General features: G+C 50.3%; 1 protein-coding gene across 15 annotated transcripts in view; it reads right to left on the bottom strand.

Annotated features, from left to right (window-relative positions):
* IQCE (IQ motif containing E) overlaps nt 1-25,556 on the bottom strand; it is an 84,833-nt gene that overhangs the window by 51,127 nt on the left and 8,150 nt on the right. For 10 of the 15 annotated variants that reach the window (XM_078358554.1, XM_078358559.1, XM_078358552.1 and 7 more), the window contains 13 exons: nt 24,804-24,849; nt 22,640-22,768; nt 20,804-20,874; nt 16,939-17,052; nt 16,779-16,829; nt 12,916-12,986; nt 11,825-11,897; nt 11,505-11,554; nt 9,427-9,590; nt 7,981-8,036; nt 6,032-6,231; nt 3,082-3,186; nt 772-862 (listed from right to left, as the gene is read on the bottom strand). In XM_078358554.1, coding sequence (XP_078214680.1) covers nt 772-862; nt 3,082-3,186; nt 6,032-6,231; nt 7,981-8,036; nt 9,427-9,590; nt 11,505-11,554; nt 11,825-11,897; nt 12,916-12,986; nt 16,779-16,829; nt 16,939-17,052; nt 20,804-20,874; nt 22,640-22,703 — 1,110 coding nt within the window. In that variant the 5' untranslated portion in view covers nt 22,704-22,768; nt 24,804-24,849. Of the gene's footprint in view, nt 1-771; nt 863-3,081; nt 3,187-6,031; nt 6,232-7,980; nt 8,037-9,426; nt 9,591-11,504; nt 11,555-11,824; nt 11,898-12,915; nt 12,987-16,778; nt 16,830-16,938; nt 17,053-20,803; nt 20,875-21,954; nt 22,090-22,639; nt 22,769-24,803; nt 24,850-25,556 lie in introns of all 15 variants that reach the window. The other 5 variants (XM_054249041.2, XM_035283327.3, XM_054249027.2 and 2 more) reach the window with 1 other exon arrangement.

Genomic DNA, 25,556 nt, shown 5'->3' with positions numbered 1-25,556 from the left:
GGATGGTCACACCAGGTTCCCTGCTCATACCTGCCCTCTGAAGGAGCCTACCCATTGGAAAGGGATTTGTGCAGAGGCCTTCTGCCACCAGAAGTGCAAGTGCAGGCAGTACCAGCCAATGGCGACTAGAGCGTGGCTGTCACCCCTCCAGGGAGGCAGCGGGGAGCCACAGACACCACCTTGGCCAGCTGCCCCCAGGTGGTATCCACACACACTGAGGGAGTAGAGGGGCAGGGAGGGCATCTGCCTAGGGTCCCTGCTAACAGTCACTCTGCATTCAACCAGTGCACAGCTGAGTGATGGCAGGAAGGACACAGGAGGCCAGAGGGCAGTGCCTGCTGAGGCCTTGCCAGCCTCATGTTCTGGAACTTAAATGAGAGGAGAGGATGCATGCCCAGGCCCAGGAAGGAGCCTGGCTGAGCCCTCGTCCTTTTTCCCCCGCAGCCTTCCCAAGCCCCTCCTGCCTCTTGGTGACAGCTCCAGCCGCATAATTATACCCTCAGCATGGCCGAGCTTTTGGGACACTCTACTCACCAGCCTTGAGACTCAAATATTAGTTTGAGAAGTCAATTTGCTGAGAGTCAATTAATCCAAAACTCAGGACTTCGATACACACGACATTAGTTATAGGAATCAATTGTGATGATAAAAGGGAGTAGGATTTTCAGTGTATGGTCAGAAAAAACTCTGGGCAGGGCAATGGTCGGAACCATCACAACCAGCAAAAGTCCCACCGCGCTCGATGGAGATGAAACCCAATGGTCGCTATACCTTACAAGGAACTTCCTGGCAATCCTCCTGCTCTTCTTTCTTCTTTTTTTGCAGTTCTTGGAGCTTGCTGGTAAGTGTCTCAATCTCCTCCCTAAGGCGAAAAGGGAAAAGATAATGCCTCACCTGTCACCATGTGATGAAGGCCAGCACAAGGCAGGGTGCATCCATGCCGAGACAGGAGAACACCAGACAGCCGTAGAGAGCTAGTGGGGTCACATCTCTGAGCCACTGGGCACCAGCTATGACCTGACTATACCAGAAACACCAATGCACAGTGGGGCAGGTGGTCCACGCTGAGACGGGGGATGCCAGACAGCCAGTAGAGAGCTGGCGGGGCCACACCTCAGCCACTGGGCACCAGCTATGACCTGACTATACCAGAAACGCCAATGCAGAGTGGGGCGGGTGGTCCACGCTGAGACGGGGATGCCAGACAGCCAGTAGAGAGCTGGCGGGGCCACATCTGCCTGAGCCACTGAGCCCCAGCTATGACCTGACTATCAAAAACCCCAAGGCAGGGCGGGGCGTCCTGCTGTCTCCTGCTCTGGGCTGGAAGCCCCATGAGGCCGGGCTGAGGACCCCCAGGGCCCAGCATCTCTCCTGAAACAGTTAAGACCTTAAAAAAGAATCTATTATATGAATAATAAGTAAGTAGGAGGCTGGGCACTGGGGCTCACCCCTTTGATCCCAGCCTTCTAGGAGGCCAAGACTGGAGAATGGCTTGAGCCCATGCATTTGAGATAAATAAGCAGGGATTGCTGGGCTTTTAGTAAATAGTATGAATGGAAAGCATTGCAATTTATATCTTCATTCCGGGTACTAAAGACAAAAAATAGTAATTCATTTCTGTACATGTGCCCTTTCAGATTTACTTTAATTCTAGCCTCTGATAGAATTCAGTCAGATTTTTCCTAAAAATGAAATATTTGTTTTGTTTTTTTGAGACGGAGTTTCTTGTTGCCCAGGCTGGAGTGCAATGGCACAATGTCGGCTCACTGAAACCTCCACCTCTCAGGTCCAAGCGATTTTCCTGCCTCAGCCTCCTGAGTAGCTGGGATTACAGGTGCGCACTACCACACTTGACTAATTTTGTATTTTTAGTAGAGACAGGGTTTCCTCCATGTTGGTCAGACGTGTCTTGAACTCCCGACGTCAGGTGATCTGCCCGCCTGGGCCTCCCAAAGTGCTGGGATTACAGGCGTGAGCCACTATGCCCAGCCTAGTTTTTTTTTTTTTTTGAGACAGAGTCTCACTTTGTTGCTCAGGTTGGAGTGCAGTGGTGCAATCTCAGCTCACTGAAACCTCTGCGCCAAGGTCCAAGCTGGGATTACAGGCACGTGCCATCGCACCTGGCTGATTTATATAGTTTTTAATTTCACCAACTCAGCCAGGCTGCTCTTGAACTGCTGACCTCATGATCCACCCACCTCGGCCTCCCAAAGGGCTGAGATTATAGGTGTGAGTCACTGTGCCCGACCAATATTTTTTCTTTCCAGTAATCTATGTCTTACTAATTATTCTAAGTGTTAAATATGTCTGCTCAGATTTCTAACCTAGTTTTTTGTGCATTTTAAAAAGTTAAGACTCATCACATAAAATTCCCTATTTTACAGTGTATAATTCAGTGAATTTTCGCATATTCGCAATGTTGTGCACCTACCAGCACTATCTAATTCCGGAATGTTTGCATCGCCCCAGAAAGGAACCCATGCTCGTCAGCAGTCCCCACTCCCCTCCCCGGCCCCTAGCAGCAGCACTAGTTACGTGGGTCGTCCGTCCTGGATGTTTCCTGCACATGGAATTGTGTGCTACTCGGCCTTTTGTGTCTGGCTTCCTTTGCTGAGCACCAGGTTTTTGAGGATCCCCGGGCCAGGCCTGCTGGAGCTTCCGCCCACTCTGCGCCTCCACATGGTCGACCTCAGGGTGTTTCTCCACCAGCAGCTGATGGGCCGGGGGTTGGGCGCTGTGTCCTGGCTCTCGAGAATGGCGTTACTTTGAGGCCGAGGGCGGCCCAATCCCAGGTTGCTGTGACCAGAGGCCAGTGAGATGACTGGTTGGGAAGGGCAGGCAGTGGCCAGAGCAGAGGACGCCCCTGCAGGGTGGCCATGATGCCAGAGGGCAGGCCTTGTTCAGCACCAAGAGGTTTTTCCTGAGCTGGGGTGACAGAAAACCATGGAAAGATTGCAGGCAGCTGTGGCCTTTCTAAAAAGCTGGCTGGCAGTGAGGCTGAGCTGCCGTGGGAGGCCACGGTGACGGCCAGAGCGAGGATTTGCCTGGGTCCTCTCTCCAGCTCTGACCCAGGTCACGTACCTCAAAGCCTTCTCTCGCTCTCTCCTCTCCTCCTCGCCCTCCCTGGCGCACTCCAGCTCCTTCTCCAGGTCGGCCTTCGTCTGCAGGAGCTGTTTTACTTCCAAACTGCACACATAGAATGGGATACTCGTCAGTGTTCACAAAAAAAGAGGTTGTGACAGAGCAGGAAGGTGCTTCAGAAAAGTGACAGTGCTCAACGATTCCTTAGGACAGTGGGTGGTGAGGCAGGAGGAGCCCGAAAGGGCCATTTCTAATCACACAGCACCAAGGACAGACCTCAGTGCCCTGCCTCCCCTGAACCCAGCACCTGCTGTGTGCAGGGGATCAACAGGACTAAGCCATATAATGGGGAATTGCCCCTCCAGCCACCACGCATCCGCATAGACCTCGAGCCGAGGGAGATGCAGGCAGGCACCTGGTCCATGAATGGGGCAGGGCCAGCCCTGCCTAGACCATGGCGCTGCCTGCTTGGGGTCGAGCTGAGCCACTCCCAGATGAGTTTCTTGTGTCCCATGTGGTGCAATGGCCACTTCCTGGCCTTCGATGGAGACTAGTGTCTGTGTCTCAGATGGACGGTATACTGTCTGTGAGCCCTGACTGCTCTGGGCCTGTGAATCTTGGTAGTAAATGAGAGAAACCCTAGAGTGCTTAGCAGAGCCCCTGTCACACGGTAAGGGCTCATAAGAGGTGGCTCTTGTAATGTCACTTGACAGCTTCATAGATAATTCCAGAAGTTATTTACCTTTCACAATGACTACCTTGAAGTTTTTTTTTTACCTGATGTCTATGAACTCTATAATGACTAGCTTAACTGGAAAAGCTTGTCGTGAAATACAAATTTTTACAAAGGCATAATCAATTGGCATAACTGTGCTCTGAGACCTCACATGGGGGGAAAGGACAGTGGTGACAGGTTGGCCTTCTGCTGTTCACAGCAGGCAGCAGAGAACTTAACAGGCTGGGAGGCACTAGCCAAGTTCTCCTCAGACCCTGAGGTGCTCACATATCACCTGTAAGGCCAGCCACGGTGGCTCAAGCCTGTAATCCCAGCACTTTGGGAGGCCGAGGTGGGTGGATCACTTGAGATCAGGAGTTCGAGACTCAGCCTGGCCAACATGGCAAAACCCCATCTCAACAAAAATACAAAAATTAGCCAGGTGTGGTGGTGTATGCCTGTAGTCCCAGCTACTCAGGAGGCTGAGGAAGGAGAATCACTTGAACTCGGGAGGCAGAGTTTGTTGTGAGCTGAGATTGTGCCACTGCACTCCAGCCTGGGTAACAGAGTGAGATTCTGTCTCAAAGAAAAAAAAAAAAATTGCCTGCAGATCCCACTGGACACAGAGTGTGATTCTGAAGGCCGGGGACAGGGGCTGGGCTCCTGCATTCTAACCAGCTCCCAGCTGCTGCTGCTGCTGGCTTCAGAGGCCACTCTGACAGGCAAGTCACTGTAGTTCTTGCAAACTAGAGAGAAACATCATTCCAAAGACAATGGAGATGGCTGACTCATGATGGAGCGAAGCCCAGAGGAGCCACGAACAGGACGAGACAGGAGCCAGGCCGAGTGTTACGTGGCCACAGACTTGGAGCTCCAGAGCAGCTGGTGAGGCTCTCCCTTCCCAACCCTGTGGTCACACCAAGTATTTCACAAGATTTATGTTTTCTTTTGCTTTTCTTTTTGAGACAAAGTCTCACTGTCACCCAGGCTGGCATGCAGTGGTACGATTATAGCTCACTGCAGCCTCGACTTCCCAGGCTCAAGTGATTCTCCCACCGAAACTTCCCAAATAGCTGGGATTACAGGCTTGAGCCACCATGACCGACTAATTTTTGTAAAGACAGGGTTTCACCATGCTGCCCAGGTTGGTCTAGAACTCCTGAGCTCAGGCAGTCCTGCCACCTTGGCCTCCCAAAGTACTGGCATTATAGGTGTGAGCCACTGTGTCAGGCTGGAGCATTTATGCTTTATTTGATATGTATTAATTTATCATATGCCATTTAACATATTGCTGAATTAAGACCATGATGCATAAAATCTAATTGCTTTTATAGAAATCAATGAAAGCAAATTCCTCTCTAATAGATAATTTGAAGATCCTCTGGAATTCAGGGTGGAGAGATTTAAATGTGCTCTCCCACTGTTCCCCACACTTTTTTTTGAGTTGAGGTCTCACTCAGTTGCCTAAGCTAGAGTACAGTGACACAATCATGGCTCACTGTGGCCTTGAACTCTTGGGTTCAAGGATCCTCCTATGTTGGCCTCCTAAATAACTGGGAGGCATGAGCCACCAAGCCCAGTTAATTTTTAAAATTTTTTTGTAGAGATGGAGTCTTGCTATGTTGCCCAGGCTGGTCTGAAACTCCAGGCCTCAATCTTCCCACTCTGGCCTCCCAAAGTGCTGGGATTATGGGCATGCCCAGCCTCTGATGCTTTTAATGATGTAATATGGTCAGTTAGTGTCTTTTTTTTTTAATCACTAAAGCTGCCTTTATTTCACAACCAAAATGTAAGAAGTTTTAGAATCATATAAAAATATTTAGGCAGCGACTATTACGAGCTGAATAGTTTCCCAAATTCTTAACTGCTTAACCTGGCAACAATCAGTTTCCATAGGGAGTGAGAGCTGCTTCCCTGATGAGGCTGCTGGCGGGGCCTCGGGAGTATCCACTCTCTCCACAGCAGCTGCATTTGTGGGGCAGCTGGCAGGGCCTCAGGAGGACCCGCCCTCTCTCTACAGCAGCTGCATTTGTGGGAGAGCTGGCAGGGCCTCAGGAGGATCCCCTCTCTCCGCAGCAGCTGCATTTGTGGGAGAGCTGGCAGGGCCTCAGGAGGACCCACCCTCTCTCTACAGCAGCTGCATTTGTGGGGCAGCTGGCAGGGCCTCAGGAGGACCCCCTCTCTCTGCAGCAGCTGCATTTGTGGGGCAGCTGGCAGGGCCTCAGGAGGACTTACTCTCTCTGCAGCAGCTGCTCCTGCAGGGCGGTCCGCTCTTCCTTCAGGTCTCTCACAGCCCCTCGGAGACACTCGTGGTTCTCGTGGTGGTCCTCTCGTGGCTGTCTGTGCAATGCAGAGCTGGATGCAGGGCGGGCTGGCAGGTGTGATCTGACTGGCTCTCTGGCATGTGATTCTGAGCTCTCCATCACACTTAGTTTCTGGAAGCAACACAGGCATGTGGTTAGATGCTAGTTCTCATTTCTACTTTCTATTTACCAAACCCAGAAAAGAGACACTGAACCAGGGTGAACTGAATCTCCAGCAGGGCCACAAGAAAGCTCTGAGGGGACCCGAGTTAGCTAGAGACGCCAAAGGGCTCGGGGCTGCTGGAAGAGCACGCTCCCTGCTCGGTTCTCTTTAATCAGAAGCAGGGCACCCGCACACCCCTGCCGAGGCAAGGCACAGGCAGAAGCCAGTAAAAGAGAGGAAGGCACAGGGGAGAGAAGTCAAACAACTTTGTGATCATCTACCCTGCTGTCCTTCTAGAACTGCCAACATTTTCAACCTTCACGCTCTCCATCTCAAGTGACATTCTGGTGTTGCCAGCAAAGTGCTGCTGAGCCTGTCCCTGCCCTCCATTCCTGCCTCTCAGCTCTCGGATGTGCTGTCCACTGTGCCTCCAGGTGCCTTGACTTCCCAACAAGTTTTATATTTTAAATACCCACAATTTATATAAACATCTTTTTTTTAAGAGACAGGGTCTGGCTCTGTCACCTAGGCTGGAGGGCAATCACAGCTCACTGCAGCCTTGAACTCCTGGGCTCAAGTGTTCCTTCTGCCTCAGCTTCCCAAGTAGCTGGGACTACGGGTGTGCACCACCACACCCAGCTAATTGTTTTTAGTTTTGTAGAGATGGGGTCTTGCAAAAACAAACAAACAAACAAAAAACCAAACAAATAATAATAAAAAAAAGAGCGATGAGGTCTTGCTATGTTGCCCAGGCTGGCCTCAAACTCCTGGGCTCAAGTGATCCTCCCAGCTCAGCCTTCTCAAGTACTGGGATTACAGGTGTGAGCCATTGCACCTGGCTGCCTTTCTACATTGTAAATATGTAAAACTATTTTTTAAAAACATTTCTCCCTCTAGGTTTACTCTGCTTGGCCAAACAACACAGATGCTCTAACTTACTATTTAAAATACAAAGGTCCAGGCTGGGTGTGGTGGCTTACGCCTATAATTCCAGCATTTTGGGAGGCTGAGGTGGGTGGATCACTTGAGGTCAGGAGTTCGAGACCAGTCTGGCCAACATAGTGAAACCCCATCTCTACTAAAAATACAAAAATTAGCTGGGCGTAGTGGCAGTTACCTGTAATCCCAGCTACTCAGGAGGCTGAGGCAGAAGAATTGCATAAACCCAGGAGGCAGAGGTTGTAGCGAGCTGAGATTGCAACACTGCATGCCAGCCTGGGCAACAGAGCAAGACTCCATCTCAAAAAAAAAAAAAAAACCCAGAAAACAAAGGTCCAATTTCAACAGAAGCAGCCTGCTTCCTACTTTGCAAAGTCACGGATATGCGGAAATGTTTATTTCCCAGAATTTCTAACTGGCCAGGTGTAGGTGAACAGTTTTCTGTGGATTCCAACATGATTCAAGTAGTGGGAAGCAGCGCCTGGTTGTCGGTGGGCAGCGCACAGCCCACAGCCTGCATGGGCGGACTGGACTGTGAGGGGCTCCAGTGCAAAGCATCTGCCTGCAGCCATGCCCAGAAGCTCCCAGCCTAGCAAGGGGTGTGAGAGCTACCTTCAGCCTTGTCTAGACCTGAGTGAAGCCTCCTTGCGGTCGGTGTGTGGTGCTGCCTGGCAGACAGCCACTGCCATGCTCAGCGCCACCTTCCCCACCCTGTGAGCTGTCCCCACGGCACGAGGCCCGTGGTCGTCAACAACAGTGGCACTGAGATGCCTGCTCACCTTCTCCAGTTCCACAATGCGCCTCAGCAGCCGGGGCTTGCTCCATTCCACGTAACCTGATGGAAGGAATGCAGTTTCAAAACAGCCGTCCTGATGGGCACTGCCGGCAGGGCCACCCTTCTCAGGTACAGCCTGAGGCTCTTCTTCCGCAGCTGGAGCAGCCTGAGGGGCCCCAGAGCCACACCAACAGGTCCTGGCCACCCGAGGGTTTCAACAGCACCGATCCAGTCTCTGTCCCCTTGGACCGTGAAGAGTTGTCTGTACTAACGGCCTCCAAGCGTCTTGGGGTGACATTCTTTCCCGATTCCACCTCACCAAGCCATTAAGATGGTTCTCATCAAGATCTCTGATGACTGTCACTCTGCCAAACTAACTGTCGGTTCTCAGCCTGTCCCTGGCCTGCACTTGCTTCCTGGTGTGCACAGCTCCTTGCTGGCTGCCCCTCGCCCCCGCATACACCGCCGGGTTCAGTGCCTGACCCCTGCTCCTCTTACTCCAGTGACCTCACTTGATCCACCTAAGTGCTGGTGACCTGCACGCTCAGCTCTCCAGCCCAGGCCTCCACCCCGCACCAGCAAACAGCCACTGCCTAGTCTGCACTCCCATGCACTCAGATCTCTCGTGGCCCTTCCCCCAAGCCTGTCCCTCTGCCTTCCCCATCTCAGGAAATAGCAACTCTGTCCTCTCAGATGCTGGGACAAAACGCCTTGGAGCTTGGCTCCTCCCTCTCAGATCCTACACCCTTTCTGCAGTTTCCTTAAGCACCGGCTTCAAGAAACATCCAGACCCTGACCACCTTTCACCATATCCATGGCTCCCCTCATCTGGGCCACCAGCAGCCCCATTAGACAAGTGCAGAAGGCTTCGGACAGCAGCCCAGCCCCCTCTACCTTCTAATGCTTCCATGGTACCCCTAAAACTCCTCCCGCACCCTGCCCCACCCCACCGGGCCGCAGGGGCCACACTCCATGTGTCTCCCAGGCACTCAGCCCTGCCCCGCCCATACTACCCCTGCTGTCATCTTCATGGCTGCCTCGCCCCTCCAGGTCCTGCTCAGCTGTCACTGTCTTGGGGGTGCCTTCCTGTCAGCCCTGCTTGCAGCTGCATGCACCACCTGCCTCACCCTAAAATGTGTCCTCCTCCCCTCCTCCATTGCTCTCCATGGCACTTACGGCCATCTGGTATCACGCATATGACACCATCTGACCCAGCTCTTCTCTCCCTCCCATGGCATTGTCTCCTCGAGGGATGTCTGCAAGCTTCTATTCTCAGCTCCATTCCCAGGGCAGGACACCATGTGGCCTGAGGCAGGTGCTGGCACACAGAATTGGCATCACCCAATGGTTCACATCTGCCCTTGTGGTGCCTGTGCTGGGTAGGGCCTGCACAGTGGCCACACCCCACCCTTCCCTGGCCTCCCTCCTGGAGTAGCTTTTGGGAAGGTACCCTGTGTTCTGGAGATGGTGGGGGAGGTGCTCAGCACTCGGTCCAGGTCCTCCTTCAGGCTCTGGTTCTCCTCCGTGAGCTCCTGAACGCTCCGGGACAAGCTCAGGAGGGCATTGCCCACCTTTTTCTGCCTTTTGGCGCCCGTCTTCTTCTCCCCCAGGGGCCTGGAATAACCAAATAGTGGGCTGAGGTTTGCATTGCTAAGCTGGTTTCATACATGCTTGAAACAAGGGGCAGGTGAATCACAGCTTGCTCTGTTGGTCATGAGCTCAGAGTGGTTTTTGCAGGTGAGTATTTGAAATCGAACAGGCAATAACTCTGAACGCCAAATAAGCAAAACATTAGCACCCAAACTAGAACCCCATTCTTATGCAAGGTAAACCTGTTTAACAAAATATCGTATTCAAGTATCAGTATTATATTTTCCACGCCATCACTAGGAGGGTTGTGGAAATGTATCCTGTTATACCAGGTGCCTGCAGAACAGCTTGCATTCTGCCTCTCAGCCCACAAGGTCTAAAGTACAGTTGATCCTCGTTATCTGCAGATCCCATATTGCAAATATGCTTGCTGCTAAAATGGATCCATCAGCCCAAAATCAGTACTCATGGGGATTTTGTGGGAATTCTTGCACGTGCACAGGTGATGAAAAATGCCAGTTGCTGGCACGCACATTCCCAACTGGGGCTGAACCAGGTAGTGCTCAGCCTCCTCACCTCAGCTCATGCAAAAATGAGGAAGACTCATGCAAAAACGTCTTCCTAAAAAGGTGGATCTGCTTTGAAACAGCACTTCTTAGCTTTAAGTTGGAAGGCAGCCTACTCTCAGGTATCTTTGCTGTTTGCTGGTGACAGTGCTGCCTTGTGTGGCCCGGCCCGGACTGCAGTGCTGAGTGCCATCCAGTGCCTACAATCTCAGGAAGGCTATGGAGATGCTTATGCATGCGCAGGAAGTCTCGTTCAGGCCAGCCGTGAGTTTGATGAGAATTCACAATCACCATTAAATAGGGTTTCTTTAAACAGAAACACACATTAGCCAGGTTATACGTTGGCTGATAAAAATGGTGCGACCAGGCTGGGCGCAGTGGCTCAGACCCGTAATCCCAGCACTTTGGGAGGCTGAGGCGGGTGGATCACCTGAGGTCAGGAGTTTGAGACCAGCCTGGCCAACATGGAGAAACCCTGTCTCTACTAAAAACAAAAATTATCCGGGCATGGTGGTATGTGCCTTTAGTTCCAACTACTTGGGAGGCTGAGGCAGGAGAATCACAGTGAGCTGAGATCATGCCACTGCACTCTAGCCTGGGCAATAGAGTGAGATTCTCTCCAAAAAATAAAATTAAAAAAACGTTGTGACCAGAAGCTCCCAGGAGCCCTGTACTTCTCTAAGAGCAGTGGTTTAGTATTTACTCATTCCGTGTTCATGGAGACTTTATAGCTCTGTAAGGCAGACGTGAAAACTACTACACTATGGAATCCTACAGGGACTTTATAACCATGATAATGAGAATTGACTGTAGTTAGTATCTGGCCCTTTACAGTACAACTTTTCCAACCAGTTTTAAAGATTAGGGGTAAAGAAAAAGGAAAGCAGTGCGTGACGTCAGCAAGCTGCTGCAGAGACCAGTGACATAGCCAAAGCCACAGTAAGGGATCAGCCTCCCAGAACTGGATGGAAGCCTGGGGTTGCATCCTTTGGGAAAGGGATATGGGAGAAAAACTTGAGGTGGCACAGTCAACTTGTCCTTGTATGAAACGTCTTCCTAAAAAGGTGGATCTGCTTTGAAACAGCACTTCCTAGCTCTAAGTTGGAAGGCAGTATATAAAACCTATAATGAATACACGCAGCATTGAACAAGCATCAGCCATCAACATGTGGTCACTATGAGGAACGTCTGTGAACACCACAAATGGAAAGCTTATCGACTCTAACCCTGAACAGAACAGGGGCGGTGTTGGCACTGCTGCCAAGCTAAGGGCAATGTATGCCACTCCCACGTGACAGCCACACCGCTCTCAAAGGAGCTTCCACAACATGACAGTAACACACAAAACACAGTTCCCAAACGGTCATCGTACTTCTTTCCAGTGGTTTCAGAACTTGCCAAGAGAGTCTGGAGACGATGTATCTGTAAATATCAAATTGAAATGCATTAAAAACATGAGGCCAGCACGGAGAAGACCTTCCTCTCAAAAGACCATCATCACAGTCCTGACCGCTGCCTACAGCCGGAAGCGGAAACGAAGTGGTCGCACTTCACCTTTTGGTCAGGCTGAAGCAGGAGCAGGCTCCAAGAACCCAGCCCTGGGCCACCCAGGCTTGGCCCGCCACTGGGGGCCAGACCCGCTCCCCTCCTGCTCGGTGCCCGCCTTCCGCCCCACCACCCAGCACAGTGTACCTCCTCATAGTACGTCTCCATGGCGATTCGCATCTCTTCCAAGTTGGTTGTCTTCATATCGGTCTGGAGTTTGCTGAAAACCCAAGTTCAGCATTAACAGGGCCATGCCTGTGTTCCCAGGGGACAGAGCAAGAGGAAGCATTTCCCAGAACATTCAGAGGAGGAGAGGCTTTGGAAGAGAGCCAGGATGGGAGGGAAAAGCCTGAATGGGCCTTCACTTGGCTTGTGCCTTCAACAAGTGACTCGTTTTGAGCCTAATGGGAAAATTCCTCACACCAGAGAGCATCCCCTGTGTAGACTAGCCACTTCCCAAGGTGAGTAAACAGCTTTCCTAGAGCTATTCTCCTCCAGGTAAGACGTTGTCTTTAAAAGGCTACATTAATGGTGAGGAAAGACCTCAGAGCTTAGCAAGGACAAACCATCTTTGAGTGGTTAGTTTCCTAAGGAAGAGAGAATCGCCTTTTCCCGGCACTGTTGGGGCTATCCCCTCGCTCTCAGCAGACTGTAGACTTTAGACAGAGACACTGAGAGAGAAACGAAAGCAAAGTCATACAGGTTCTGCACTGAAGCAGAAGAAATCAGCAAACTGAAGTTGACAACATTCAGCAGGAAACGAGGGGGGAACTACTGTAAGACCAGCAGACACGAGGGACAGGAGGCAATGGACATGTGGCCTCTGTTTCCCTTAAAGAAACCAAAACACAGCCCAGGAAGACTCCCCCTTCGCACTCCAAAGGCAGGTAAGGAAATGCAAATAGCCCACCAAAAGCAGCACAAGGACAGCGTGGGACCAAGGCGTAAAACCTTCATCCTGGCAAGATACAGAGGTCCACACAACAAGCAGGGGAGAAAGCATTTCTTACATACAACAAGAAGTTAAAGGGAAATATTTGGAGGTACATAGATCATTAAAAAAAAAAAAAGAGGCAGCTAACCTTCACCTTTGGCTTTGGGGTGGGAGTAGGGACAGAGGACGGGGTGGGGGTGGAACAAAGGATGGAGTCCGAGCAAGCGAGCAGAGCGGGGGGGCAGGAGGCAGGGGAGGGGGTGCAGCCCCAATCCCAGACCTCGGCCAACGGCCCTGTGCCTACCTGATGGTGCCGTCCTTCTCCTTGCACTGCTGCTCCAGCTTCAGGATCCTCTGCTTCAGCCCGTTAATGACCTGCCCGGGGAATGCACCCATCAGGCGGGCTGCCCCTGCTCTCCCTTGGGAGACGCTGCTGTCCCCTCCTCCCAGAGCATGTGCACACCTCGCTGTCCTTCCTCCCTCCAGCGCTGTCCTCTCTTCTAGACTACAGGACCAGGGAAGAGGGAGGATCCCACTGTGCTCTCCTCTCACTGGGTGAGTGGCAGGGGTGCAACACCTGACCAACTGGCAGCCCTCCCCGAGCATACCACACGCTTGGGGTATAGAGCAGGGTATGCCCTTGGTCATGTTAAAGGAAGCAGCCCCATCACCAGCTGGCCCCAACCCCCTAAGGCTGCCCAGTTCAGTCTTCATGAGGCAGTGAGTGGGGCTGGAAGATAGCAGGCCGTGGGGGGTCCAAGGAGCTGCAACCCACCATCTGGGTAAGGGAGAATAGCTCCAGCAGCCTCCCCACTGCCTTCTCTGTGAAAGTCTTGCTTTCGGGAGGTAATATCCTTATATTCCTTAACGAACATTCATTTCTTCTGAATAGACAACTTTTAAATAGACATGGAATTCCACTATGTTGCCCAGGCTGGTGTTTTACTCCTGGCTCAAGCAATCTGCCTGCCTTGGCCTCCCAAGTACTAGAATTATAGGTGTGAGCCACTACACCAGTTTTGATAAGCAACTTTAAAATTGAATTTTAAAGTTTTAAATAACATTCAGTGGCTCATGCCTGTAATCCCAGCACTTTGGGAGGCTGAGGTGGGCAGATGACCTGAGGTCAGGAGTTGGAGACCAGCCTGGCCTACATGGTAAAACCCCGTCTCTACTAAAAATGCAAAAATTAGTGGGTGTGGTGGTAAGGACCTGTAGTCCTAGCTACTCAGGAGGCTGAGGCAGGAGAATCACTTGAACCGGGGAGGTGAAGGTTGTAGTGAGCCAAGATTGCACCACCACACTTTAGCCTGGGCAATAGAGGGAAATTCAAAATAAACAAATAAATTACCTTAGTCATATATGAATACACTTTCTTTAAAAAAAAATGAAGATGTTGGGCCGGGTGCGGTAGCTCACACCTGTAATCCCAGCACTTTGGGAGGCCAAGGTGGTTGGATCACCTGAGGTCACGAGTTTGAGACCAGCCTGGCCAACATGGTGAAACTGCCATCTATACTAAAAATACAAAAACAATAGCTGGGTGTGGTGGTGGGCGCCTGTAATCTCAGCTACTTGGGAGGCTGAGGCAGGAGAATCACTTGAACCCGGGAGGAGGAGGTTGCAGTGAGCCAAGATTGTGCCATTACACTCTAACCTGGGTAACAAGAACAAAACTCCATTTCAAAAAAAAAAACCACACCAAAAAAAACAAACAAACAAAAAAACTGAAGACATTGTAGAAGCTAAGATACTCCGACCTGGCCACCCCCCTCTTTGGCCAACCAAATCCTGTTTCCGCTTGCATGCCCCTCAGCACCCGGTTCTGTGCCTGTCTGTGTGTGCGTCCAGGGAGTCGGGCCATCTGTTCTCACAGAAACAGGGCTCTGCCATCCACATCCCTCTGCATCTTTTTAAAAAATTTATTATTTTTAAAAAATTAACATTCAACACACCCTCCTGGTGCTCTGTCCCTGCTGGAGCCTACGAATTCACACTATTTCCCACAGCAGGAACATCCCACAGTATCTGTGGGATGCTCCAAAATCTGTCACTGTAGCCCACTGACACATACTTAAGTGGTAGCCCATTTTTGTGGTGATGATCAATCCTCCAATCAAAATCCCTGGCCAGGCCACCTCATGCACATCTATAAATGTTTCTTCAAGGCAGGTGATGACAAACAGCAATGGCAGACCACAGGGCACAGCCACTCTGACGACAATTTGCCATATTATAATAAATACTGCATATACCCTAGGATCTAGACTTCCTACTTTATATCAACCTTAATTTAAAAAAAAACTGGCCAGGTATGATGGCTCAGGCCTGTAATCCCAACACTCTGGGAAGCCAAGGCAGAAGGACCACATGAGCCTTGCCAATTTCATAAGACCCCCATCTCTACCAAAACTAAAAATAAATTAGTTAGGTATGGTGGCATGTGCCTGTAGTCCCAGCTACTCAGGAGGCTGAGGTGAGAGCATCCTCTGAGCCAGGGATTGCCTAAGCCGAATGCTGCAGTGAGCCATAATCCTGCCATTACACTCGAGCCTGGGCAACAGAGTGAGTCCCTGTCTCAAAAAAACAAAAAACAAACAACAACAACAACAACAACAACAAAAAGACACAGACACACACACAGCACCAGAACAACAAAAATTGAAGCCCTTTCTTTATAAAAGTACCCATTACTTACAGGCCTTTGTTAAGGATTTACTTTGTGCCATCCTAGGTGTAGAACCAGGCTTTAACCATCTACTTTAAATATGCAATAATTATACAATCTTTCTATATTCTGTATCTGCAACATAGTTCAGAGGAGATGGCTTTTTTCTTTAGAGATTTATAGTTTTTTCTATATTCTAAACAGAAAACTTTGTCGTATTGATCCATAATATTCTTCCCCTCCCCCATTACAGTGATCTGGTGGCTGTCTTAGTCCCATGGGTTTTTATTATGTAACTTTTAATTTTATATTGTTGAATCCATTAATCACATCATTATTATTTTATACTTTGTGTTAAATAATCTCAAAATTGTATCCCTTCCAGTTTTCTTCCAGCATTTCCCACTTTAAAAAAGTACTTCCTGGCCGGGCTCGGTGGCTCACGCCTATAATCCCAGCACTTTGGGAGGCCACTTTGGGTGGATCATGAGGTCAAGAGATCGAGACCCTCCTGGTCAACAAGGTGAAACCCCGTCTCCACTAAAAATACAAAAATTAGCTGGGCATGGTGGTGCGCGCCTGTAGTCCCAGCTACTTGGGAGGCTGAGGCAGGAGAATTGCTTGAACCCAGGAGGCGGAGGTTGCGGTGAGCCAAGATTGCACCATTGCACTCCAATCTGGGTAACAAGAGTGAAACACCGTCTCAAAATAAATAAATAAATAAAAAAGAAAAAAGTACTTCCTTGACTCCTAGGAAGTTTACTGTGATACATCTTTCCCCAGGCACTACAGTTTATTACCACACCATCACCCACATAAGGGCTTCATCTTCCCTCCTTTCATTTCACTCAACTTTTTACATATTGTTACACAGTACTGGAGGGGGTCTGGATCTATCTGAAGGACTTTATTGCTGCCCTGGTTCCCTGTTTTACATCTGCAGCACTTGCTTTTTGTTTTTTTTTTTTTTGGTTGTCTAGGCTAGAGTGCAGTGGTGTGATCTCAGCTCACTGCAACCTCCACCATCCAGGTTCAAGCGATTCTCCTGCCTCAGCCTCCCAAGTAACTGGGATTGCAGGAGTGCACTGCCACACCTGGCTATTTTTTTTTTTTTTTTTTAATTTTCAGTAGAGATGGGGTTTTACCATGTTGGGCAGGCTGCTCTTGAACTCCTGATCTCAAGTTATCTGTCTGCCTTGGCCTCGAAAGGTGCTGGAAGCACTTGTTAAGCTTAATGTATTTTCTTAGGTGTGAAGGGAGAAGTTGCCCATTGTGACTGGTCTTTCCTATAGTGTCTTGCTTGGCCTCTGTGGTGAGCCTCCTGACCCCCTCCCCGTGGTGTCCCCAGGCATCAGTGGAGAAGGGTTTGGGGGCCCACAGCCTCCTCCCCTGCCTACTACTCTCCACCATGGGTGCTGCAGGGAAAGGCATCTCCACTGTGGCTCTCCCTGGTAACTAGCATCTGGGGAAAGGCTTTGTCCTGTGGAGGCCATACTCACCCAACTGGCATCGGGCCTTTTGTCTGCCAGAGTCCGAACAAAATCTGTGCCCTGTGGTAAGCAGATTGAGACATGAAGACGGCCTTCGGTGTGGCCCCCAGCAGGACTGGCTGGCAGATGCCCCAAGGCAACAGCCCCCCGTGAAGCACCAGGAGCTTACTCGACTGGGATCCAGGAGTTGCTCTATCTGCCGGTCCTTCCTGCTGTTTTCCTCTTCCAGGCGCCGGAGCTTTGTTCTCATCAGGTCCACGTCACTTTTCTGCACGTGCAATGTCTGAAGAAAAGAAGGCCATGAACAGCCATGCACATGCTGCTGCGCACACATCACACACATGCCACCACGCACACAGCCATGCATACATCGACACACACACACACACACCCATGCACATGCCACCATGCACACACCCATGCACATGCCACTATGTACACTGCCATGCACACGCTGCCACTGTGCATACACCTATGCACACAACCATACACACACCACCACCGCACACACACCCATGCACACACTGCCACCAAGCACACACATGCACACACCGCTGCGCACAGCCATGCACACGCTATTGTGCACACAGCCATGTACAGAGCCATGCACACACTGCCACCGTGCACACAGCCATGCACACATGCTGCACAAACGCCACCATGCACAGGCCCAGGGAAACACTGAGCTGGGGGACTTGGAAAGCTGCCTGGCTCCCACTCAGGGTGCTGTGTGTGGTGGCTGGGGGGAGATCTGGATGTCACATGAGGGCACTGGAGGGCACACCTGGCATTTAGTGGGTGATGACAGGGGAGGCTGGATAGGCAGGAAACCCCCCTTCAGAGAAGAACTCTCCCATCCAAGATACCAATGGCACCTGTGCAAGAAACGCCGACCCACAGAATGCACCAGCAAACAAATGGCACCAACCCCAGGGCTGGACGGGTCACACCACACGCTCTCTCCCAGGACTACATGAGAAAGTCCACTATGGTCATATTTTAATCAACAAAACTCATCCAAGGCTAATATGCACTTCAAATGCTTATCCTCAACTATGGATCAGGCGGAAGGCAGTGCTTCCCAATCTTTATCTGTGGACAAATTCTTTACCAATTTGTGGTGACCTGAGGGGGACAAAAAAGACTGTAGTTGGGGCTGGGCGTGGCAGCTCATGCCTGTAATCCCAGCACTGTACTTTGAAATTATGTTCTTCCTACTATTTTGGACTTTGGTGTAGATAAAATCCAGAAAAAAACAGCACCTAGGCTGGGCCGTGCCGCATGCAGCTCACTGGCTCCCAGCCTCAGCCTGCATCTAACCACCAGCCATCTTTACAAACCGCTTTCTCTTGCAAAAGACTGTGGCGCTCCAGAGACTGGACTTCTGAGCAAAAGGCAATCTGACTGCACACCCCACGGGGTGGCTCAGCACTTCAGCCACGTCCACAGCTGGTAAGACTCCAGGATTGCTGCAGACAAACCCATAGATTCAGGAGGCATAATGGCAGCCAGCACTCAACGAGTGCTCGTGGAGTAAATTAGTGAAGGCCCAGCCATCGAGGAAGACTGGCGCTCTAGTAACAGGACTGCCGCTTCCAGGAACATGAAGTAGATTCACTCCTCCCAATTCCTCATGTCAGTGCCACTAAACACACTGTGCTCTGTGTGTCATACAACATAAGACCAGAAAGGTGGAGAAGGAGGCAGATGGGCCGGGAGCTGGGGGCCAAAGATCAATATGGCAGGGAGCTCCTTCATTTTCTGTCTGCCTTGTCTGGGCTGGATGCTGGAGAAGCCAACAGCCTAAAAAAGCCAATGGGCACAAACAACAAAAGCCCAAGCAAAGCCTCTTCTCTCCATCCGGAGGACAGGGAAAAGAACATACCAACACAGAAACTGAGCCAGGAACCGTTCTCCCCTAGGCTGTCCACAGAAAACGCCGCAGGCCTCCCGGCAGCACAGGCTCATCCTTGCCCGGATGCACCCAGGCCCCTCCCCTCCTGCACTGGCAGGGCTCCAGAGGAGACCGTGGAGAGTTGGGACCATCATCACCTGGCAGCAACAAGGCCACTCCTGCATCAGCAAATGCTGAGTGGGAGCTGTGCAAGGCAGCCCTTCCTTCCCAGCTAGGGCGGCATCAGCAAAGGCTGAGCGAGGGGCCGGAACTCCCACCCTGCCCAGCAGGAATGAGGAGCACCCCCCAACCCCCGTGCAGGTGTGGATGACGGCTGAGTAGGAGCTGGACTTCCAACCCAGTGGGTGGTAACGCAGTGGTGCCCCCCTCACCCACAGGGCAGTGTGGCAAGAGGCCTGCCACAGCACAGGATTGAGCAAGAGCTAGAGTCTCGCGATGAAACCCTCAGAGCGTCCTGGTTTCAAGGGAAATCACTTGTGATTCTAAGCACCAAGAATAAATAGCTCAACCTGAATGAGGAAAAACAAGTCACAGCACCAACACTGAGATGGCCGGACATTAGAATCCTCCACAGACTTAACAGCAGCTGCTACAAAGATGCTCCAGTGACCAATGACAGACACACTTGAAACGGAAGAGGTAGGGCAGGCATCACGGCGAAGACCCAGACAGAAGGAGCCACACAGAGATTTTAGAAACGAACAGAGACTGTAAGGGCAGTTATACCCAGCAACAGGCTCAACTGCAAGATGCAGAGGCCAACAGAAAGCAACTGTGAGCTCGAGAACAGAACCATGAAGTTATCCAATCTTCACAAGGGGAGACAGGGAAACACTGAACAGAGACCAGGGAACTGAGCAACCGGCACCAAAGAGGGCGAGGATGAAAAAACATCTCAAGACTCGATGGCTGAAAATGTGCCATATTTGACAAAAGACAAACCTACAGATTCAAGAGGCTGAGAAAACCCAAACGAAATAATCCCCTCAATCCACACCTGAGTTCATTCAGTGCAGACTTCCACACAGAATGAGGGTCCCCTCTGTAATACTCCTGACACGTAGCTGCCACCTTGCTCAGCATCTTGAAGGCCAGGGCGCACACTTACTCAGGGAGCACTGCTGCTGCCAGACAGCTCGCACGGTTAGAGTGTCCTCACATAGCCTCAAGTCTGAGTGTTCTCTCTGGACAACAGAGAAGGCGCTGTCTTTGGTACAATGGCCTATACCAGGTTCCCCAGTTTCTTCCCGGATCCCCAGGGGAAATGGCTTCCAGACCCCCTTCCAGATGCCCCATGCTCTGGGGTGAGACTGCCAATGCCCTATTGCCCACTGGTGTCCCAACTGAACGCAGTGCTTCAGACACACATCAACTGGTAGAGACAGCAGGTCTGTAAACACACCAAAATTATGGAAGGAAATGAACGCAGGTAACTTCTCTAGGGGCAGACATTTACGGATATTGAAAGTCAGGGTGATGGTAATGGTGCTGGTGGCAGTGACAGTGATGGTATAGCTCAATGCAGTTCATGCTTTCATGAATGGGAGGGGCCATGGAGTAATACAGAGTGTTGGCCTTGGGAGGCAGGTGACCTTGAATCTTGGTTCTGTTACTGGTTAACCTTGGACAGAGCACTAACGTCTCCGAGTCTCAAGTTCATCAGCAGATGGTGGTTGTGACACGTGGCCCTGCCTATCCCATAGAGCTTCTGTAGAGGGCAACTGAGATAGGGCATGTGAGCTGTCTTGATAACATGAAAGCATGACATGCATGGAAGGTTACTGATAACTATACCAGTGACCCTATCACAGCACCCAATCTCAGGATGCAATGGGACTCTGACGTGAATCTAGTCCTCATCCAGTCTTCCCCATTACGCTGGAGAAGCAGAGCACACGCAGAACTTGAGCTCTGCTGCATTTTATGTGCTGGTACTACAGCCTTCAACCAGGAACCCCCAGCTCCTAGGGCACTATGCCATGGCTCAGACTCAGATGCAACCCTATCACTCCCGCCTTTCCCACGTGGGCACCTCCCAGCACAGGCACTGATGTCCCAATCAATTGTCACAGGAGGCTTTCACTGCTTCAAATCAATAGAGAACAAACCGAAACGCTACCTTCTTTAACTCAATAATCTCATCATACATATCTTCTTTCTCTCTGTAGACAGGCGTCCCAGGGACAAGACCTAGAGAAAAACAGAGAAATCTTTTAAAAGACTATCTAAAAAGTAGAAAGAATTCTTGGTTATATTTTAAGGAAAATCTGGAAGTTAATAACATTTCCTTTTAAAATAGAAGAAAATAAAAAAGCAAAAATAATTCTGTTTGTTAGCCTGATCATGATACTTTCCCAAAAAGCAAGAAAACCAAAAATGGTTTTCTTTCTCTATAGAGAGACAAAGCAAAAAGTAAATAAATAAAGATGCGAAGACCAAGTTTAAGGACAGCAAAAGGATGAAAGAAGGGACTCACAGAAGGTGGAGGGACATGTTCAGATTTAATAGCAAAACAAATGCCAAACACAAAAAATGCACATAGTATCTCAACACCCATTCCAACGTAAAGTTAGGCTTATTTTGGTTTTAATGATACCTAATATATTAAATATCTAAATGTAAACCTAAAAGATAACTCCTAACCAGTAAAAGCAGGAAGGTAATCAATTCATGGGGTATAGTGAAGAGGTTTTCAATACTCCCTGGAAGCTGTTCTTCCTTAAGGAGGATAGGTAGGAAACACGTGGATAAAGAGAGAGGCTGGGCACGGTGGCTCACACCTACAATCCCAGGACTTTGGGAGGCCAAGGTGGAGGGATCACTTGAGTCCAGGAGTTTGAGACCAGCCTGGGCAACATAGTGAGACCCTGTCTCTACAAAAAAAGAAAAAAGAGACTAGACAGGAACATAAACACAGAAACAAGCTGACTCTCTTCAGTGTAATTTGGACTTTTTATCATTATTTATTTATTATTATTTGTTCCTACTATCATTTACTCAATGAATAAATTTAAGTAAGCCTCTATGTTTAGGGAGGGAGGCACAAATAACAGCTGGCAAGATGTCCCTGCACCCACGAGGAAAGCCACCTTCTGGGGCAGACGGGCTTTCGTGAGTCACTGTTCCCTTGACCTCCCAAAACCTCCCACTGACGGAGCTCACATACAAAGCCAGAAATCCCACTCTGACGAAGGACCCCTCCAGGTCAGAGACTGTGCTTTCCTTTCTGCTCTGCCTTAGCCTCGGCCTCGCCACCATTGGCATGCTCACCGTGGCTGGCAGAGCGCCTGAGATGTGGCCTCTTCACTCTTAAGGCATCTGTCAGATAGTCAGAAGTGCCGCCGGGGGCGCTGGTCCACACATGCTCCCAGGTGAGGTGCGAGTTCAGGGCTGGGGTCAGACTTCCTGGTTTGAATGTGCATGGGTTTAATATGATAGGTACAAGCACACGCAGTGGGAAGTTTTGTTTCTAATCAACTTTCCTGGCTTAAAGAAAGCTTCATCGCGGGTAGACACCAGCTGTCAGTGGTATGCTGGTAAATGGTTAACAACCAGCTCCCAAATAGAAATTAATGAAGTCCTGACTACAGTATTTGCCCGTTTCCACAGTATAAATATGTCTACCATGTCTAATTTCGGGTTGTCAGCATGACACTGGCCAGCCCACAAAACTCCTAGACTGTAACACTTGGCTCTGGCAAGACCGGTGGAGCCGGCTCCTACTCACTACTCCCACGCAGAGGCCACACAAGACCAAGGGAGGCTAAGGCAACACTTGGTAAAACCACATTTATGCGTGACGTAAAACTACGATGTGTATATTCAATGTCGTTGACAACATTAAAGACAATGTAATTCAAGGAATATGAAAAACTCCATCTCAAACCACTCCTCGCCGACATTTCTCAAACTCTTCTCTGAAACAGGAAGGGCCTCCAGTATAGCAACCACATACCTGGTTTTGCAGTTCCTGGCCACAGCTTCTGCGGGGTCAGGGACGCTCGACCGCTCAGAGGCATGCTCCCTGTCGTCCTGAGGGACCTCCAGGAGGCCACTTTTCTCGGCTTAGAGAGGTAAGGTGACTCTAGAAAAGCCAACACGTGGATTCAGAGGTGCCGGATAGCAACACATGCTCAACACATGAGCTTCAGAAAGACAGAAATGAGAAAACAAAACGTCCACAAGGGCAAGTGATTCTAGTCAAACACTGGCAAAAATGAAAAAATACTTACGCCTGTAATCCCAGCACTTTGGGAGGGTGAGGCGGGAGGGTCAAGAGGTCAGGATTCAAGACCATCCTGCCAAACATGGTGAAACCCCATCTCTACTAAAAATACAAAAAATTAGCTGGGCGTGGTGGTACATGTCTATAGTCCCAGCTACTTGGGAGGTTGAGGCAGGAGAATCCCCTGAACTGGGAGGCGGGCATTGCAGTGAACTGAGATGGCGCCACTGCATTCCAGCCTGGAGACAGAGCGAGACTCCACCTCAAAAAAAAAAAGAAGAAAAGAAAGAAAGAAAGAAAAAAAAAACTTACTTAACATATATACTGACATTTCTCCTTTTAACTTTTATTATAAAGAAATACAGTATAATGGGGCCAGGCATGGTAGCTCACACCTGTAATACCAATACCTTGGAAGGCTAAGGCAGAAGTGCTTGAGGCCAGGAATTCAAGACCAGCCTGGGCAACACAACAAGACCCTGTCTCTACAAAAAAATCTAAAATTTAGCTGGGTGTGGTGGCTCACACCTGTGGGCCCAGCTACTCGAGGGGGCTGAGGTGGGAGGACTGCTTGAGCCAAGGAGGTCAAGGCTACATGATCATGCCACTGCACTCCAGCCTGGGTAACAGAGTGAGACCTGGGAGGGAAGAAGTGAGGACAGGGACAGGGTGGTGGAGAGGTGCCACTGTTTGATACTGCCCGGAAAATGACAAACTCGGAAAGAATGAAAACATCATTGCCTGCCTCGCCCTCCTCACAGAATGACCAGGAGGATGAAAGCCTCAGAACATGGTGGAAGCTGCAAACCTACAAGTAGATTGACCAGGCATTCCAGAAAAACAGTTGTTACGTGAGCAGGACAGACATGGTCCCTACACTCACGGCACCAGAAACCCAGATAGAAAACCAGGTCCCGAGTGTGAATCAGGAGGCACTCCTGATCCTGGCCTTTTACTTTGTATCAATTCTCAATGTTCTCCATGAAGGAGAGAAAGGACATCAAAAATTCCAGATGATGCCCTTCTAGTGTTGATATTGATTTGTAACATAATATGCATTCTTTTCTTTGCAGGAATTTACCTTTCTAATTACCTTTTCCTTGGGCCAGTAGGAAAGTTTGTTTATATTCTCTGAGTGCGTCATATACACGACTCAATGTTTGAAATATGTAAGTATATATAAAATAGACACACATCTAGAGATGACACGGTCAGGGAAGGCCACAGACTTTGGGGTAGCCCAGGACGCTGGCCTGGGATTTACAGGGTCATGAACACGTTCATACACATAAGGTTGGCACATCGACCGCTGTGCAGGAGAGCGGCCTTAGAGACTGAGGAGCCTCGGGGCCACCTGGACTAACCCCATCTCTGCAGCATCCTCCCAGACGGGCAGGGTGACCAAAGCTGCTCTCCTCCCACGGAGGGTGAGCAAGAACAGAACCCTGGTAGCAAAATAAGCCCAGGACGATCCAAAGGTGGAAAAAAAGGTGAACTTTCCACCTGTCCTGGACCAACTATACCGTCTCAGTAGCTTTGACTCTCAGGAACAAATCCCAGGTCAAAAATCCTTTCACTCTGGCAGCATTCAGAAGAGGTAAGCACTTTGAGAAAGCAAGAAAAAGAAAACAAAAGGCCTAGAGGCACTGTGGAGCGGGGAGACTGGGGGGTGGTGGTGGGAGGAAGCACTCGTTACTCTGGCACCGGCAGGGACTCCAGGAGCACGGTGTTCCTGGAGACCCCAGCACCAACGGGGGAGACCCCAATGTGAATGGGGCCAACTGGCTGAGGTGTCAGGTCTCAGCTACCTAAATGTGCAAAGCAAACACCCTTCATTCTCCCCAGGACACCAGGGAGTGTGGGTGAGAGGGAAGGCAGGCCCGGTCATACTTACTTGGCGATGTGGGTGGAGGTTTGTGGAAAGCTTTCCTTTTTGCTCTCTGAAAGACAGAAGAAACGGTATAAGTCTTGCTGAGCTCCCACTGGGGCCCCAGTCACAAGACCCTGCCATGTTCAGAAAGGGTCAGGGGGCGTGTAAGAGCAGAGAGGACATGAGCGCACAGGGACAAGCAGAGAGAAGACATGAGCAAGGCACAGGAGGACACACAGACCCGACGCAGACCCCAGAAAAATGCACTCGCAGCAGTGCTAGGGGCTGGGCTCTCAGAGCACAAGTTCTAGTCACAGAAAACAATCTGGCCTGGGCTCCTGACATTCAGACTGAGGATCCCACACTAATGGCGTATCTGCCCCCACCCACACCGCCGGCTCAGCCAGCTCGGGAGCCCCAGGGCACACCTCTGTCCACTCGGGTGGATGGGGTGAGATGAAATTCCTGCAGACAAGTCAACTGCAAAGCCCACTAAGGAAAAAGGCCAGCGAAGGGAGACCCTGTCTGGAAGGTGGTCTCCTGTGACAACCACGATGCCAAACGCAGAACGGGGTCCAGATCTGGTTCCACTGTTTCCTGCAGGGTGAGTGTCCCGCATCCAAAAATCCTTGGGACCAATAGTGTTTCGGATTTTGGAATATTTGCATCCATATAATGAGGTGTCTTGGGGATGGGGCCCAAGTCTAAACAGAAGATTCATTTATATCTACCTTATACACATAGACCAAAAGGAATTTTATATTGTGTTTTTAATAA

Source organism: Callithrix jacchus, chromosome 2 (genome assembly GCF_049354715.1).
Source record: "Callithrix jacchus isolate 240 chromosome 2, calJac240_pri, whole genome shotgun sequence".
Lineage (NCBI taxonomy): Eukaryota > Metazoa > Chordata > Mammalia > Primates > Cebidae > Callithrix > Callithrix jacchus.
The sequence above is the reverse complement of the archived record's forward strand: the minus strand, read 5'-3'. Positions and strand labels throughout refer to the sequence as shown.